The 18,244-nt window shown below is 45.2% G+C and overlaps 1 protein-coding gene across 2 annotated transcripts in view; it reads right to left on the bottom strand.

Moving 5' to 3' along the window:
• LOC138806198 (carbohydrate sulfotransferase 11) overlaps nucleotides 1–18,244 on the bottom strand; it is a 197,772-nt gene that overhangs the window by 92,530 nt on the left and 86,998 nt on the right. For both annotated transcript variants that reach the window (XM_069991736.1, XM_069991741.1), the window contains exon 2: nucleotides 3,787–3,872. In XM_069991736.1, the coding sequence (XP_069847837.1) occupies nucleotides 3,787–3,872 (86 nt within the window). The remainder of the gene's footprint in view (nucleotides 1–3,786; nucleotides 3,873–18,244) is intronic.

The raw sequence follows: 18,244 nt of genomic DNA, 5'->3' as shown, positions 1-18,244 counted from the left end.
TGGCATTTAAGGGCAATTATGCCCTATTAATGGCTGACAGTGAAGCTCTGCCCCGAGAGTCTGAGCTGAGTCCGGGAAGCCCACAGATGTTCTTGGCCCACAAATATACAGTTGGCAACTCCTGAACTTTGGGTGACTCGAAGCCAGCTGATCTGATGGGCAATTATGGTTTATTTTAGGTCCAGGAAGACAACAGAGAACCGGGAAAATTATAAGACATCAGAGTGCAGTTTTGCTAAGAATATCAACTACAAAGTCAGAGAGGTTTTTTTTTCTTGTCTTTAAAATCCAATTGTTGTTTAAATGGTGGGAGGTTCGTTGGGCACTAAAATAAGAAAACCCTAGATACTAGAATCAGAGTATAGCCCGTTTTCCTGAGGAAGGGATAATTCCCGCCACCACTGTTGTTAATGACAGCAAGAACATCATGGGTTTGTAGCTTTGATAAAGCTCAAGCCTCTTCCTTAGTTGCTCTCCGTGGCGTGGATATAACATTATCAGCCTCGGTCTCCCGCCTCATCCACACACCATTGCTCTGGGCTTACAGCGTGGCTGGTAGGAAAACATGAGACACGAAAGCCCAGCCCAATCAGCTGCAAAGTCTGTAAATTATCTGGTGGACACAAGTCTCACTCCCACTCCACCTATCTCCCTCCTCCCTTCTCAACTCCCCCACCCACCCCAGGCCTGGACAGCTTCTCCAAAGAGTACCACTTAAGGAGTTTGCGTGGGAATGGAACATAATCACCGCTTGTAAAGGAAGCCAGCCCTTGGTGGGGGCGGGGGAAGGGAGAATATCCTGAGACAACATCCCGAGGAAATGGGGCAAGATTCCTGCACAGACACAATTTCCCTGGGCTAGACACCATGCTCAAGATGTCCTTGAACAAGGGTAGTCACTCAGTGACTCACCCGCCCACCCACGCCTGCAGTGACTCGCAGTACTGCCTCTCCAGCCCCACCTGCCCTCCCCAAGTTCTAGGCCAGTGTGAAATGAGCCTTTCACCCAAACAACACTCAAGCCACCACAAGGGGGAAAGCGATCTCTACCCAGGAGGGGTCTCCCTCTCCTCTGACTGGATTACAAAGATACCCAGCAGGGTCTACCTAGCCCTACCACTTCTGCACATTGCCTAGGGGCAGATAACAATGTAAGCCACACAGAAGGCTGACCACAGGCCCTGAGCATTCTTTCATGCCTATGTCCATGCTTGGAGCCCAATGGCATTCAGTAAGCACTTGTCATAGCAAACGGGCCAACCAGGAAGGCACAAACTCTGCACATGTCACCATGTGTTCGTGCAGGGTGGGTATTATTTGTACTACGTGATAAATGGAGGGACAAGAAGCTCAGAGGGTTTGTGCAGCCAGCTCATAGGCACATAGCCGGGAAATGACGCGGGGCTTCTACTCCAGGTCTGACCTTCTAATATCACAGCCACCCTCCTGGTTATAAAAATGACAAATTACCCTCACATAGCCCTTGACACATCAGAATTATTTTATCCTCCCAACATTCCAGAGAGATTCTCTGTTGGGGGAAAAAAGTCTTTTTTACTCATCATGTTTTCCAGGCTGTATAGCTAGACAGATGTGAAGGAAGAACTCGAACCTAGACTTTCACCTTTCAAATAGTCACAAGCTTGTGGAGAGGAGGGAACCTCGCACTGACCAAGCCTTGTATGAGGTGTTTTGGGGATACAATGGTAACCAGGACAGTCTCTGGACTTTCAGGCAGAGGAGGAAGCTGTGTCAGCAATAGCCAGGACATCCTAAATTGCCCGTAACATAGGATAGCAGCAATGAGGGAGTGGTTTACATCTGAATGGTCTTTATGTGCTTTGCCCTGCCTGCCAAAAACCCTATGTATAATCAAAGGCCGGGGCTGCCTCGGTCAGCACAGCATTACTCCAAGTGAAGGAATCAGCTTAGGCACCATCAAAGGATGGATAGATATAGACACAGCAGAGTTTTACTAAGCCACTAAGAATAAAACTACATCGTCTGCTGGGAAACAGATGAAACTGGAGATCTTCATGTTAAGTGAAATAAGCCAGGCTCACAGAGACAAGTACCACATGTCTTCTCTCACTTGTAGAAGCTAGGAGGAAATAAAAGTATAAAACAAAACAACCAAAGTCATGAAAGTAAAAGAGACTGCCAGAGATTATAATCAAGGGGTGAATATGATCCACTGTGTTATAAGCATATATTAAAATGTCAAGATAAAAAATACCTCTCTATATACAACCCAATAAACACCAAATTTAAAAAAACGTATTACCAGAAAAAAAGGAAATGGCTGTCTCCTGGAGATGATGATACAGAAGACCAGGAGACACCCCCATACAAGTTAGGGTACTTGGGCACCAAATTCCCTGCTGAGCGAGCCCAGAACCCAGCAGAAGAAGCCTGTAGCAGTATTAATTGCCATACCTAGAGCTCCAAGACAGGGCAGAGACAGGAGAGTCCCTCTGCCACTCACAACTCAGAAGGGAGTGCAGGTGAGATGTAGGAATAAGAAGGTTCTTTTGCAAAAGCTTTAAGAATTCAGCACCAGTGAAGCCCAAACTCGCCTACCAGACACCATGGGCCCCAGAAGTATAAAATTAAGAATTCAGTCCAAACTGATGTCCAGAGACTCTGGCCTTTAGGCTGCTTCAGCAGTTTCTTACTATCCCACACCCCTTCTCAGAAGCTACTGAAGGTCAGTTGATTTCGCTGATGTTACCACTGAGCAACCCTCAGCATAAGGTACTAATTATGGCCCCTGCAAATGGACCAGCCCTGGAGCCTTCCCATCAAGACCCATAGGCCACTGAGGCCATCGCCACGGTGACCAGACCTCCAAACTTTGCTTCTTAATCTCCATGCGGAACACATTCTCTACATTGTAGCCGCTCTTGCTGCAAGAGGACCTTTTTACATCATCAACAACACAGATGTCACATTTGCCACCTCCCTAAGCTAACAAGTCAGGGTGACTGTGACAATCAGTTGGCAAAAGTCACCCAACACAAGGGGATCTTGCCAAACTGGTGAAGAAAAGTACACTTCTCAGGTGTCAGTGACTTGACGAATCCTACGTGCAATTGGTGAATGCCAGATTTACCCATCTGCAGGCCTTCTTCGGAGGTGCAGGAGGAGGTTCTTCATAGCTTGGCTCAGGCCTCAAGTCAAGAGTTCCATTTCTGGGGCCTGCAATGTCTATGTCTCCAAGGTTTGAACCCTGGGTAGGTACAAAAGTACAGTCCGGCACTAACCCCTCCATAACTCTAATTCTAAAAATCTCTGCTAGAGTTTCACAATGTTCTACAGGTTGACTGCCCCTTTATCCAAAAGAAACAGAAATGCTTCAGCTAGTAAACTTTTAATTATTTTAGAAAATTTGCATATGAATAATGAGGAATTCACTTGTGCTTCATATGCCCTTTCTGAAGGTCATTTTCTAGAATGTTTTCACTGCATCAGCATTGCGGCTATGACCCATCAGTGATGTCAGGGTGTGTTAGTTTCTCTTTGAGGGGCCACTTTGAGTCTCAAAAAAGTTTGGGCTTAGAAGTATTTGGGGTTGGGAATTTTCCGATTAGGGATACTCAACCCATCTAACAGAAAGGGGAGTCAACAAGTAACCACTGACAGTAAAATGCCAAGAAAGAGAAGAGATTTTAAATCCCCCCCTCCCAACAAATGCACCTTTGGAGTTTTTCAGCATAGCTCCCTCACCCTCAAACTGACACGTGCCAACAGAGAGAGCCGCACAAGCACAGGCGTCTGGGGTCCTACCTGGATGGGGTTGTAGAGTTCCTGCAGAGGACTTCGTGACCCCTTTCTGCAGCAGACGTCCACACCAAACGGATTCCTCCTCATGACTAAGGGAAGAAAGTAAAACTGATCAGAAATGAGCGAAACACAAGTGTCTTGTCTGACAAAGAAAAGGGCATCCAAGGAGCAAGGAAGCAATAGGGAAGAAGAAGAAAGACTTTAGCTTTGCTTCAAGCAAAGGCAGATCCTCAGGGCTATTTCTTGATCCAATGGCAGGCAGTGATTCACCCCAAGGTTCTAAACTGTGCTAAAGAATGCTCCCCAGCAAGTCTGCAAGGAAACACAACCGCATTTACAGTTCTCTGAAATGAAAGACATTGTCAAGATCACTCCAAGAGAGCAAGTTCAACCACACACTGGGCTGGCTAATGGACAGTCTTCATTGCTTAGCAACAGGGACAAGGTCTGAGAACATCATTAGGTGATGGTGTCTGTGTGAACTTGACAGAGAGTATTACGCAAATCTGGGTAGTACAACTCTAGCCTATTGGTGTAATCAAGAGATAACTAAACACTAGATACAGTAGGTAGCTGCTGGTATAAGATGAAAAGACTTTCACAGTTAACATTTTTTTAATAAATAGAAAGAGTATATTGTCAAATAATGATAAGCATGAAGTAAATACACAGTAAATGCATGTAGTCATTTACCATCATTATCAAGTTCCCTATCTGTGCATAATTGCACATGGGATGCTTTTATTCAATTGGCAGCACAGTGGGTATGTTTACGCCAGCATCACCACACACACACACACACACACACACACACACACGGGCACTATCATTGTGCTGTGACGTCTCAGTGAAAGTGACGTCACACCACGAGGTGATAGGATTTTTTTTGGCTCTATTATATAACCTTGCCTGGTCAGATGTTGACTGGATCACCATAACGCAGAGTATGGCTGTGTGTGTGTGTGTGTGTGTGTGTGTGTGTGTGTGTGTGTGTGTGTGTGCACTTCCAAGGGCTGGGCTGGCACACTTCTGGAAAGAGCCAGACGGTACTTAGTCTTGGCCATGGTGGGGTCAAACAGCTACCACCAACACAGCAGAGAGTGACAATGGAGCACCCATAAAACTTCATGTCCAGGCAGTGCACACTAGATCTTTGTGTGTCAAGAACTCTTTTTCTTCCTCTTTGGATTTTTTGTTTTTCCAATTGCTGAACAAAAATGGACAGTGGACTGGATTTGATCCCACTAGTAAGCATTTGCCATCCACTGCCCTGGAGAACCTAGATCACAGCACCTAAACCCCAATCACTGCCTGTGAATCTGGCAGCCTGGGGGTGGGGGGTGGGGGGAAGGGATTGAGGACAAACAGCAATCCATAGAAGCCACTAGACTTTGATTAGGCTATCCAGGAAAACACTGACTTTTTGTTCTTGAGGAAGGGGGAAAAAATCTACCTTGTGTTTTTCTTTCATTTATTACTTCATTTTTCATTTCCACCAAAAAGGAGGCAAACGGTCACACGCATGAACGTTGCCCTTGGTGTACAATGACACAGCAACACTTTGGGAGAGAAAAAAAGCAGCCATAAAACGTGTAAAATTATGCCCACGCCATTCCAGATTAATCTCTCCCCAGGGCAGCACACAGGCTCATCGAGACCAGGGCTGTGGGACCGCCAGAGAGGACCCCGCTGCGGATCTATTATAAGTCTGCTTTTATGGCGGGCAGTATTATTTAATTGGTTTATTTTTCTAATACGAGGCCTTTAAGATGCTCTGACTGTGTGAGGCCTGTAGCCTGGACCCTTTGCCTCCAGCCCTGCCTGTGATTTCATGGGGTGAGGTGCAAAATAACTTCAGCACCCCAGGCTACAAAAGTAGCAGGGCCTTGTATGCTTTTTATGAGAATGAGAGCCATCCCGCTGTGTGTGGAGGGCTTCTGTGTGTGGCAATTCGGGGGGTGATCCAGCCTTCCCACAGCAGAGGACCCACAGTTAACAGATCACTGTTCCAAGCCCGGCCCCCCGCCCCCCAACGAGAGTCAATTTATGATCAAGGAGAGTAGGTAGAAGCAGGTAATCAAGACTCAAATATGGCTGATGCTGCCAAGGGTCCCCTCCCCATTCTTTTTAGTTCAGCCAACCGGGGATTCAGCCCCTGGATCATAAGCCAGCCCTGCCCACCAGGGTTTGACAATCAGGTTAGGACACTCACAAACAGGTCCACCAACTTGATGGGGAAGAGGAGCAAGAGTAAAGCGATTCTAGGAAGAGATATCCACCCCCACTACACACACACACACACACACACACACACACACACACACACACACACACACACACACACAATAAATAAGTAAATAAATAACCAAATCCTTACAGCTTTTCGATGGGTTCTACTCACTTGCTGCATTGGTGAGCTTGTTTAAATAACAGTTTTGAGGCTCCATGCCTGCAGCTGGCATTTTGTTAGATCATCAGGAAGGGCCCCCAACCTGCTTTTTGGTAAGATGACCCCCCCCCACATCACATTCACCACCACCACCACAGAAGAGGCAGAGAGACAAGTCATATTCCAGAGTAAATAACTTTTCCTCAGCCTGCCTCCACTTAACCCTAAAGACACCATGGCATTTGAAATGAGAGCCATGGAATGCATCCTTATTCTGGTGTTGGGTGAGGGTACAGATATAGATGCCCCCTCAAAAGTCAAACCCAAGTGTACCACCACAGGGCATAAGGTCTTATGGTCACATTTGACTCTTGAGCTAATCACATCCAAATGGTAAGAACAAGGGCCACCGTGCCACCTGGGAAACTTGGGAAGGGTTGGCAATAGTAGTTGCCCCTTGGTGGATACAGGGGAGAGGTTCTGGGATCCTTGGGGGGGGCACATAGTCCATGGTCCCTTGTATAAATGGCAGTACACCATCACTGTTTCACTGGTTCCTGACTTATCATTCCTAATGCCACGTAAAGTTCTGTAAATCATTATTCCATTGGATTTTTTAGGGACTGGTGGTGACTGGCAAGAACAAACATCTGCACATGTCTGGGTGCTGTCTCTTAGCTTTTTCTGCTCAAGGATGGTACACTACCACTTGAGCCACACCTCTGTTTCCAGCTTTTGGATAGCTAAGAGATAAGAGTCTCAGGAACTTTCTTCTCCTGGCTGGCTTTGAACCTTCATCCTCAGATGTTAGCCTCCTGAGGAGCTAGGATTACAAGCCTGAGCCATCAGTGCCTGGCTATTGATGTGCTTTTTTTTTTTTTTAATAGTCTCAGACTGCAATCAGTTGAATGCAAGGCAGTGGTGCACACCCGCACCTTGGCTTACATCAAGTGCCACATGTCTCCACAGCTTCTTCCTGGCTTGAGATCTGGTTGGTTAGCCACAGCTAAGACAGGTGATTCAATAACAAATATACCTCCAAACCCAGGGGCACAGGACTCAACAAGGTACAGTGGGAAAAGAGTCAATTAATAACTATTACAACCATTCATCCATTCATTCAAGGGATTTTCAAGTGCCTTTGGGGTGCATTCATCCATTTATCCATTCAAGGAATTTTCCAGTGCCTCCGGTGTGCTGGTGCCTTGCCAGGTACTGGGCACATAGATTCTGTCTCCTCAGGTTATTTTCACTTGTCAGAAAGGTTTATGAATAACCTAGAATTTCACACTGCCTGTGAGACCATCAGCATGCAGGTTGTTTCTGGCTATGTATGCCTGTGGCATTGGGGTGATTTTTTTTTTTTTTGCCTTTGAAAATGAAATGTCTGATGATCAAAAGCCCTAAGAAATCAGTGCCCAAGGACATCTAGCTGTGACCATCTGCCATCTACTACCATGAGTTTTATTTAGTTACAAACCCTGCTTTCCTCCTTTCCATGCTCACTGGAATTAAGCACAGCCCTTAAGAATCTAATTGGGCCCCTTCACAGCATGATTCATCAGACCCAGGAAGAGCCCTGTACCAGCCAAGAAACATCCAATGAAACCCAAATGAAAGCCCATCCTCGTGTGCTGGTTTCTCTGGGAGGGAGGCAATGTTGTTTTGTGGATCCCAGTCTGTTCCCAGAGAAGAAGAGGTGGACAGTGAGCTCAGGGCCAGGGAATTGGCCCAGCTCATTCTCTGATTCTACCACAACCACGGGCACAGTTAATTCAGATCTGAAGACAGAAGCATTGCAGCCTCCCCACCTCCGCTGGTGGCGGCCGGGGTGCTGTGGGGGCGGGGCAGGGGGAGAACCTGCCTTCCACAAATTTCACAAAACCAGAGAGAGATGCAAAATATCTCCAGCCCCTCAACTGACAGAAGCACCTCAAAAGGTTTACCCATGTGCCTGGCACTCCAGCATCATTAACACAGCCAGGGCCAGGCGTCAGGTCTTATCAAAACATTAAAAGTACACAATAAGCATGAGAAAAAACAAGTCCTGAGAATCTACCCCTTGGTGCCTGATGCTTGACCTAATACTAGCCCAATTTTCACTCTAGTTCTGTTCATCTGCATAAAACCCTTTAAGTGAGATGTAATATTTACTCACTTTTTTTTTGGGGGGGGTGTCGGTCATGGGCTTGAACTCTGGGTCTGGGCACTGTCCCTGAGCTCTTCAGCTCAAGGCTAACGCTCTACCACTTGAACCACAGTGCCACTTCCAGTTTTCTGGTGGTTTATTGGTGTCAAGGAGTTTCCTGCCCGGGCTGGCTTTGAACCGCGATCCTCAGATCTCTGCTCCTGAGAAGCTAGGATTGCAGGGGTGAGCTACCAGCGCAAACTTTTACTCACATTTTACAACTGAGGAAACTGAAGCACAGTAACTTATCCAGCCTCACAGCCAACAAATGGAAGAGGAAATAGCAAATTCAAACCCTGTCTTCTACTACCTTGCCAACCTGCTCTAAAGTCAGGAGTGACGTGCTGTCGCTTCACTCAGCATTCAGAGTGCCCTCATTGCCTAAGTCACCCACAATCCATGGGCCTCCTTCCTCCCCCTAGCAAAACACCTCATTTGCAGCTGACTTGAAACACTTTCCAAATCAGACTTTTCTAAGAGCCAGGGCGGGCCTGATTCCTCAACTACTCCATGCTCTGGGTGCAGAACAGCAGCCTATTTCCAGATGTTTCCTCCAGATGTGCACAGTCCTGTCAGTGCTCCAGTGTGGTGTGGTCCTGCCAATGTGTCAAAACAGGGCAGTGATGGATTCAGTCTTCCCAAGTAATTCCCTGCTCTCTCTGAGGGAATCATTCTGCTTTGTACCAGGGGACCCACAGCCTACTCCCAGAAGTCAGGAAGTCACAGCTGTCACTCATCCCTTTCCAAGAACACTGGGTTAAAACTGAGGAAACCAATCAACCTGGTTTGCAAAGGACCAAGATCTCTAACACTTGGACTTTGTGCTGCCAAAGAGCCAGCAAAGTGCCAAGCTAGAGTTGTCAGCCAATAGAGCCTTTTGGAAGCTAAGGTCAACTCAAATGGATTCCAATCCCACTCTATTCCATTCACAGCCTGAGATTTGAGATAAAGAGGCCCCAACTTCTGCAAGTGAGCCAAGACGTCTGATAGCAATGATGGCTGTATTCCAAAGTGGGGTGGGAATTAAATGAAAATGTTTTTAAAAAATGGTCTGGTGCTTGGTCCCCCAAAACTCTCTGTGTGAAATATCACAGGACTGGATCTCACCCCTAGGGACTTCGGGTGGAAGTTCTCTCAGGAAGGATCAGCTCGGCAGTCCAGACACCACCAAGTACCTTGGAGGCACCTGCATCTCCCCCACCCCAGGATCAAGAGTACTTCTGCAGGATCTTCCGTCTTCTCCATGGCCACCATCTTTTGAAATCAAAGCAGTATCTCAGGAAGGCAGGAAAATGGAAAGGAGACAGGGAGAGAGGCGGGGCCTGGAAGCTCTAAGGAGTTTCTCCACCACTGATGAGCACTGTGGAGACAGTTATTCCTAAGCAGCACCCACAAAAGTGGTAGGTAACAGAAGTAAAAGTCTTCAGAAAACAACATCTGTGCTTAGTTCGTACAAAAGTTTAAAAGTACCAGTCACTTATACCTCTGCGAGGTTTCATTACATCTCCAAGACTCTTCTGGCACTTTGAATCCCCAGTGGAGAGGCTCTATCTAGGCCATGCATCCTACCCTGACCATGGGTGTTCAGAGGGCCATGTGGAGCCTAGTGAAAGGGTGACTGAAGCTAGGCCAAGGCACCTTCAATTCTTTAATTCTTAAAGAACTGAGTCACTCTTAAGAAAGAACGGACTGGCAGAATGTAAGGGGAGGCACAGAAATGGAAGGACAAAGGGTGAACAAATGCAGCAGTGGTACTCACTGGACACTTGGTTGAAAATGAACTAGACAACTTATGGGTGGGGATGGGAGGGAAAAACTGGGAGAGAGCGAGGGAAGGGGTGATGTTGTCCAAAAAGATACGTACTCTTTACCTGACTTATGTAACTGTAACCCCTCTCTGTACATCATCTTTATAACAACAATTTAAAAAAAATTAAATAAGGACTGGCAGTCAGCCTGGGTCTCTGCAGACAGGAAGGAAATACACTAGAGTTTTTGGTTTAGTTTTTGTTGATGTTGTTGTGTGTATGTGCGTGCGTGCGTGCATGCGTGCGTGCGTGCGTGCGTGCGTGCGTGCGTGCGTGCGTGCGTGCGTGTGTGTGTGTGTGTGTGTGTGTGTGTGTGTACTGGTATTGGGGCTTGTACTCAGGCCTGGGCACTGTGCCTTAGTTTTTTCACTAAAGGCAGCCACTCATCACTTTGTTTTGAGGGTCCCAGTCCTGGAGCTTGAACTCCAGGCCTGGGTGCTGTCCCTGAGCCTCTTTGTACTCAAGACTAGCACTCTTCCACTTGAGCCACAGTGCTACTTCCAGCTTTTTCTGAATAGTTTGTTGGAGGTATGAGTCTCACGGGCTTTCCTGCCCAGGCTGGCTTTGAACCACGATCCTCAGATGTCAGCCACATGAGTAATAGGAATATAGGCATGAGCCATCAGTGCCCAGCTCTACTCTACCACTTGAGCCAGGCCTCTAGTTTTAGCTTTTTGCTAATTAACTGAAGAGTCTCAAACTTTTCTGCTCAGGCTGGCTTTGAACTGCAATCTTCAGATTTCAGCTTCCTGAGAATTACAGGTGTGAGTCACCAGCATGTAGCAGATTTTGCTTTTTTTTTTTTTTCTTAAGGCATTTCTAGGATGGAGTTCAGCCACACAATGCATTCCCACTGCTGTGCAAATATCATCGCTGTGTAGTTCTAGAACTTTCCCATCATCTCAGATGGAACCCCTACCCTTCAAACAACCTCTCACTTCCCTCCCCCAGCCTATAATAACATCCTGGTACCTTCTGCCTCTGTGAAACTGGCCTTAGTTATTCATACAAGAGGAGCCATCTGGCATTTGTCCTGTCATGACCAATTGTGTCATGAAGTGTATTGTCTTTGATGTTCAATTGTGTAGTGGGGCATGTCAGAATTATAGCTCGTGGTGTGGATTCGCAACCATATTGATCGCTTGTCCATCAATGGGGCACATGTACTGTTCACCTCGTGGCTACTGTAAGCAACACCGCCATGAAGGTGAGTGTGCAGAGACACTGAAACACACGTGGCCCATGGTGAGGCCCAAAGGCTGCTAGGCAAGTAGGTTGACTGTGTTCCAAGGATAATATATGGCCACTGCACTGTGGCCATCTACAGCAGAGCCTGATAGCTCTCTCATACCAATCTTTACACTCCCCACCTCCCACCCATGAGCCTGAAGGACAGGCAAGGGAGTGGTAAGAATAAACAGTCACCCTACAGAGGCCATCTTCAGGGCAAGGTCGTGTGTACCAGGCAGCCAGTGACTCGAGTCTAGTCGCTGGCTTCACAAGCTCTACTCGGTCCAGAGGGAAAGGTGTCAGGCCAAAGGGACTGACAAAGAATGGGACCCACAGAACGGCTTGGAAAGGTGATCCTACAATTGTTTGCGTTGCCAGATTTTTACCTTTAAAACTCAGGGTGATTTCAAATGAAGCGGAGAAAGAATGTGAAACAGGAAACTAGAGATGCAGAAAGTCCATCAGTGGCTACTTAAGGTCAGGGACAGGAAAAGGGAGTGACGGTAAATGGACAAGGGTTTCTTTCTAGAACATTCTAAAATTAGGCTGTGGTCGTGTTTGTACAACTCCGTAAATAGGCCCCACATAAAATGGGTGTTTTACACATAGAATAAAATCTCAATAAGCTTATTTTTTTTAAAGTACATGATTTTTTTTCAGATTAATATTATCAAGAAGACTTTGACCTATTTGAGTAGATCCACCCTGCAATGTCAATATGAAAGACTTGAATGAACTATCTTTTGACTACAGATTATTTTTAAATCTCATGGCTTATATATGATATAGGAGTAAGGAATCAGATTTCTAAGCTTGAAGTATTTTATATCAATTAGATATTTATGAAATCAGGCAACAAGTATTCAAAAGAGACTTTAGAGCGTAATTTAAATTATGAAAGGACAGGTTTGTTAAAGGCTAAATATGAATACTAAGATTGTTCATGTATAAAATATCAATACTAAGATTGTTAAAATTAGGGAAGCTAGTGTTTTTAGGAGGCTTTTCTGTAAATAAATGTCACTTTGAATGACATGGAAAAGCTCACATAAACAGAATTCATAGCACACCAGGTACTTTTGGACTGGTTGTAGGGTGGGAGTCAAGAGCTAGCCACCATACCTACCAGCTACCAGACCTCAACACAGACTCTCCCTCCCCCATCCTGCCCCCCATCCATCTCTGAAAACCCAGGCAATGGTAGAATATTATTGTAGAGAAGATTAAAACAGAGAAACTGACATTAGCAAAGAACCTAGGAAGGTCCTGACATGTTACATTTTTCCATTCACTTGAATAAAAACAAAACAGACAACCCTGCAATCACTCTTTGTCCACCTCAATAAGCAACTATAGACACCCGCGGGGCAACTCACATACAGCGGCTTTCCCCCTATGCTGCAGGGCTTCACTCTGGCCCCTGTGGGTCCCCCGATCCCCTTAGCAATTGAATTTACAGGGCTGCAGATAACATGCCAACATTCTTTCTTCCCAGTGTCTGGTGATTCAAGTCTGACTTTCCAACTTGGACACGTGGCTGTCTGCCGCTGGGGTTCCCCATGCTCAGATACAAAGTGACACAGCTGGGTGGGGGAGGGGAAGGAAGGGAGGAGTACGGAAAGTGGTGCAAGTCACTGGGACTGTAGTTACTTGTGCATGGCAGAGTAGGAGCCCCCAAACTGGCCTCTCTAGGACCACAGAGAGCCTGCCCAGGACCCTGTACCCTTAGCCACTCTGTGCCAGGCCACTCTGCCTCACCAGACAAGTCTCTTGAACACACAGTCTCTTTGAAGGCTCTGGGAATTGTCATGTACCCTTAACCTCTTTCAAGGCCACCTAGGAAAACTCTGGGCCACCTTAGGCTGTTTTCCCTCCCTACCCCCCCACCCTCATTCTAGAAGATGATAAGGGACCTAGGTAGGACTGTGGTTTCACTTCCAAATTCAATATGTACCTAGAACATCAGAATATGGCCTTGTTTGGAAACAGGGTTGTTTTTGCAAATATAATTATAGCTAAATTAGGATGAGTTCATACTAGATTAGTTTTCCCTAAATCCCATGACTGGTGTCTTCTAAGAGGAGGAGAAAACACAGACACACTGGGGAAAAGGCCTGTGACATGAAGTCTTCAGAAGCAAAGTAGGAAGGATATAACTACAAGCCAAGGGTCACCAGGATTGCCAGGGTTAGGCAGGAACCAGAGGAAGGAAGGATCCTCCCTGAAGAAAGCTTCAAATGGGATGCCGGAGGCGTGACTCAGGTAGACAATGAGCCAAAGTGTTAGATACCAAGTTTGTGTTCTGGTCCTGGACAAAAAAGAAAGAAGAAAGGAAGAAAAGAAAGAAGAAAGGAAAGAAGGAAGAGAAGAGAAAAAAGGGAAGGGAAAGATGGAAAGGGGAGGGGGAGAAAAGGGGAGAAGAGAGGGGAGGAGAGGGGAGAAGAGGTGGAGAAGAGGGGAAGGGAGAAGGGAGGGGAGGAAAGGGGAAGGAAGGGGAGGGGAGGGAAGGAGAGGAAAGGGGAGGGAAGGAGAGGAAAGGGGAGGGAAGGGAAGGGAGTTTCAAATGAAACCACGCTCAGTCCAAACATTGATTTGGGACTAAGACCTTCCAGAACTATAGAAAAATGAATTATTACTGTTCTCAGCCACCAAGTTTGTGGTAATTTGTTGTAACAAATTAATACACAAAGGTTTACAACCTAGGTAGCCTTGACAAGGCCAATCAGTCTCTTGATGTCTGTCAGTTCCTTTAGCTCAAAGATGAGGACAAGATGCTCATCTAGTAAGACTACTGGGAGGACCAAATAAATCCCTCCATGTCAAATAGTGAGAGCAATAAATACTCAATAAGAGACAGTTACTATTCCTCATATCCACTACCATGTGATTCTAGCTATTTCTCTCTCCCAAGAGAGAGCCTCAAAAACTTCTAATTCAACTCAAAACCTCTCTGTTATAAGCATAATATATACACACCGGCCTGTGGCATTAAATTATCTCACCAACTGGACAAGAGTTCATGATGAACAATAAAGGTGCTTTTAGTTGTTGTTTTTCCTTTCTTTTCTTTTGTTTTCAAAGTCCCTTTCTGCATATACTGAAATGGTTGTATGACTTTTGTCCTTTATTTTGTGTGCTATATCATTTATTGATGTGCACGTGTTGAGCTATCTTTGCATTCCTGGAATGAAACCAACTTGATTGTGGTGTATGTTTTTTCAACATGCTGTTGAGTTTTGTTTGCAAGTGTTTTTCACTTTTTTTGTTGTCATTGGTCATGAGGCTTGAATTCAGGACCTGAATACTGTTCCTGAGCATTTCTACTCAAGACTATCACTCTATCACTTTGAGCCACAGCTCCACTTCCAGTTTTAGGGTGATGAGTTGGAGATAAGTCTCATAAACTTTCCTTCCTGGACTGGCTTTGAACCATGATCCTCAGATCTCAGTCTGCTGAGTAGCTAAGATTACAGGCATGTTTTTATTGAGAGTGTTTGCACCTGTGTCTATCAAGGACATATTCTATAATTTTTTTCTTATATCCTTATCTAGTTTTGGCATAAGGGTCATACTGGCTTAAAACAGTGAATTTGATAGTCTTTCTTCCCTTTTTATTTTATGGAATAGTTTGAAGAGGCTTGGCATTAAGTTACATTTAAAGTATGAGTAAAATTCAGCAGGGAATCTATCTGGTGCTGGGCTTTTCTTCATTGATTATTCAATTTGTTTGTTAAAGGTATGTTTGGGCTGTAATAACTAGAATATGTCTGGGAGAAGTAGAAAAGGTCAAAAGCTATGTACATATGACTAGATAAGATGAAGTTAGGTGAAATGAACCCCAAGATAGGGATACACGTGGTTTTTTTCTTTCTTGCTATTGTTTCTAACGTATTTATAAAATACCATGTGATTTTTTTGTTGCTTTGTATGTTCCTCCCCCACGGTATAACCCCTGTTTTCACTGTATTTGATGTTGGTATAATTTGGGGAGAGGAAGGAAAAAATAAAATGTTTACATAGGGATACAGGTGGACCCATTGTAACAATGAGATGTACAAGACGCTATGTTGAAAAACGAGCTTTACAATTTAGGCTGGTGGCAGGGGAGAGTGTAGTTGTAGAGGTGGGAAGGAAGGGATGGTAGGGGAAAAACAGAGGAGGAGGCAACAATGCTTGATAAGAAATGTACTCATTACCTTGCTCATGTAACTGTAACCCCTGTACGGTATTTTCACAATAAAAAAACTTATTAAAAAGATATGTTTGATTCAATTTTGGTATGTCTTATACACATAGAAATTTCTCCATTTTGTCTATATGTCCCAGTTTATGAAAATACAAATTTTCCAAGTACTCCCTAATGATCCTCCTGGGTTTCATTGGTATGTGCTCTGATACCTCCTTTCTCTTCGCTAGTTTTATTAATTTGGGTCCTATCCTTCTGACAGGGTCATTGTACTGTGTGTCTATCTTTTCTTCTGAGTCAAGAGATGGTAGAGAGAGAATCTGTGAGGCATACTCACAGTTATAAAAAGCAGCCACCCAACGACCCACACCCATATTTTCATTTCTATGCTTAGATGAGTTAAAAATGGGAAATTATCTTTTTAATTGTTCATTTGTACTATGTTCTTCTGGCATGTTTCTGGCACAGGATGTCAACAGAGAGAACACTGATTTTTAAAAACATGCCCATATGCACAACGTCCCTGGAGCCAGGAAGATGTTTACACCCTTCAAATCTAGCCAGTTCTCTTTCGGGAGATTACACCACGGGAATAATTCAACAGAAAGAGAAAGATTTGTGTGCAAAGATGATTACTATAGCATTTCTCAGCTAATGATTAAAAACTGGAAAGACTAAGCTATCCAAGGTTATAGGGACAACTTCATAAACCATAGTTCACTTAGGAACATTGTAAATAGATCATGACATACTAATGAGTTAAAAAAAATGCTACCATTTAAAAAAGTCGTCATGAAAAGACATGGAAATGGTGGTGGGGAGAGGAAAATTACAAATACAAAGTCAAGGATATCATCTACCTAAACAGGCATGTGTAAAAGAGAATAAATGGAAATAGGGACGACCAGATAGGGTGTCTTTGCATGCTCTTCCATGTTCTACGTACATCATGTGAAAATGATGACTTCAACATAATACTAGATCCAATCAGCCAAAACCAAGATATTTGGAGTTGCCCCAGAAAACCAACTGCAGCCATAAGTGTAGGATATTTTTCCCCAAGAAATCTTTTGTTGTTGTTGTTGTTGTTGTCTGTTCTATTTTGTTTTTCAGTGCTGGAGATGAATCCCAGGGCCTTCCATATGCTAAATATGAGCTCTACCACTGGGCTACATTCCTAGTTCCCATCTTTGAAACAGGGGCACACAGGGAATCTGGTGGATTTCTGCATGTCTCTGGATGCTAAGATGCTTGTGGATCACTGCAGCGGCTGCCATGAAGAAGTGTTGAAGGGGTGAGGGGCATGGCAGCGAGTGCCCCTCTGGGTGGGGGCAGTCTCACGTGGGCTGGAGGAGAAGCTTGAAGCTCTGCTGTCTTCGAATCTTATTCTCCTTGAAGTGTGGCCAAAGGGAACAGGCCACTGCAGCTGCATCCCATTACACAAGCCCACGCTCCCACTTCCATCTAACCCCCCCTCCCACCCCCTTGCCTTCTTGTGAGTCCAAGAAGCAAGGCTGAGCCTGTTCTACCTCCAGCATCCCTCTGAAGCAAGCAGTGGGATGGGAATGAGCCCGGGGGAGAGGGAGAAAGAGCTACCATCAGAATTCCACCCCACCCCCAGGGAAACAGTTTGCATTATAAGACTTTTTTTCCCTCCTCTTAAAATAAAAAGTAAAAGGCATTGTGATAAAATGGAAAGACCAAGTCTTGCCTTTCTTGAGAAAGTAAGAAAACTGTGTAACTAAAACCTTGTGGCTGTGGTAGGCTGGAAGGCGTATAACACACACGGATGGGCTGTGTCTACATATTCAAATTCCCATGCCAACCAGGCAGGGTCTATTTGTGCAGGCAAATTAAAAAGCTGTAAAACAATAAGATGGTGTTTGCAAATGGTGATAGCTACAGAGAACATAGCATCAGATGCTTGCCTGTAGCTACAGAAGGTGGCCAGGTGTATGAGAAAGATCTTGCTGCCACCTTTTATCTGGGTGACCCAGGGAGGAGAGGAAAGCCATGGGAGAATGTATTTTGAGTTCTGTCCAGGGGCTATGCGGAAGTGCCAGGCACTCTCATAAACATTGTCTTAGCTAACCCTCAACCCGAGAGCTCGGGCTCCTGCCACGGCACACAGCTAGTAAAGGAACCCGAACCTTTCAGTGGCTCAGTGGTCACCAATATAATGGAAATCATGAGAACACTTGCCCTATAAGCAAATGACTAAGAGAATGATGTGAGACAATGGTGCTGATTGGCTGCCACATACCCTGGGGACACAGTGTTTTATTTTTTGTTTTTAAACGTTTTAACTTCTCTGAAATCAGGGCTCAACTTATAACTGAGACCCTTCAGACTTGATGAAATAGCAATGAAGATGCCAGTAATGCTTCTGCTGCTGACAGTGATGATGGTGATGGTGGCGATGATGATGATGATGATGATGATGATGATGATGGTGATGATGATGATGATGATGATGATGGATGATGGCAATAATCTTGGTGATGACAGTGGTGATGGTAATAATAGTGGTGATGGTGATGGCGATGCTGCTGCTGCTGACAGTGATGATGATGACAGTCATGATGGTGATGATGGTGCTAGCTGTGGTGATGGTGGTGGTGATAGTGATGCTGATATGATGATGGTCATGGTGGTGGTGG

The sequence above is a fragment of the Dipodomys merriami genome, unplaced genomic scaffold, assembly GCF_024711535.1.
Source record: "Dipodomys merriami isolate MVZ:Mamm:240054 unplaced genomic scaffold, mDipMer1.0.p SCAF_10, whole genome shotgun sequence".
Lineage (NCBI taxonomy): Eukaryota > Metazoa > Chordata > Mammalia > Rodentia > Heteromyidae > Dipodomys > Dipodomys merriami.
This window is presented reverse-complemented; position numbering and strand designations above follow the sequence as displayed.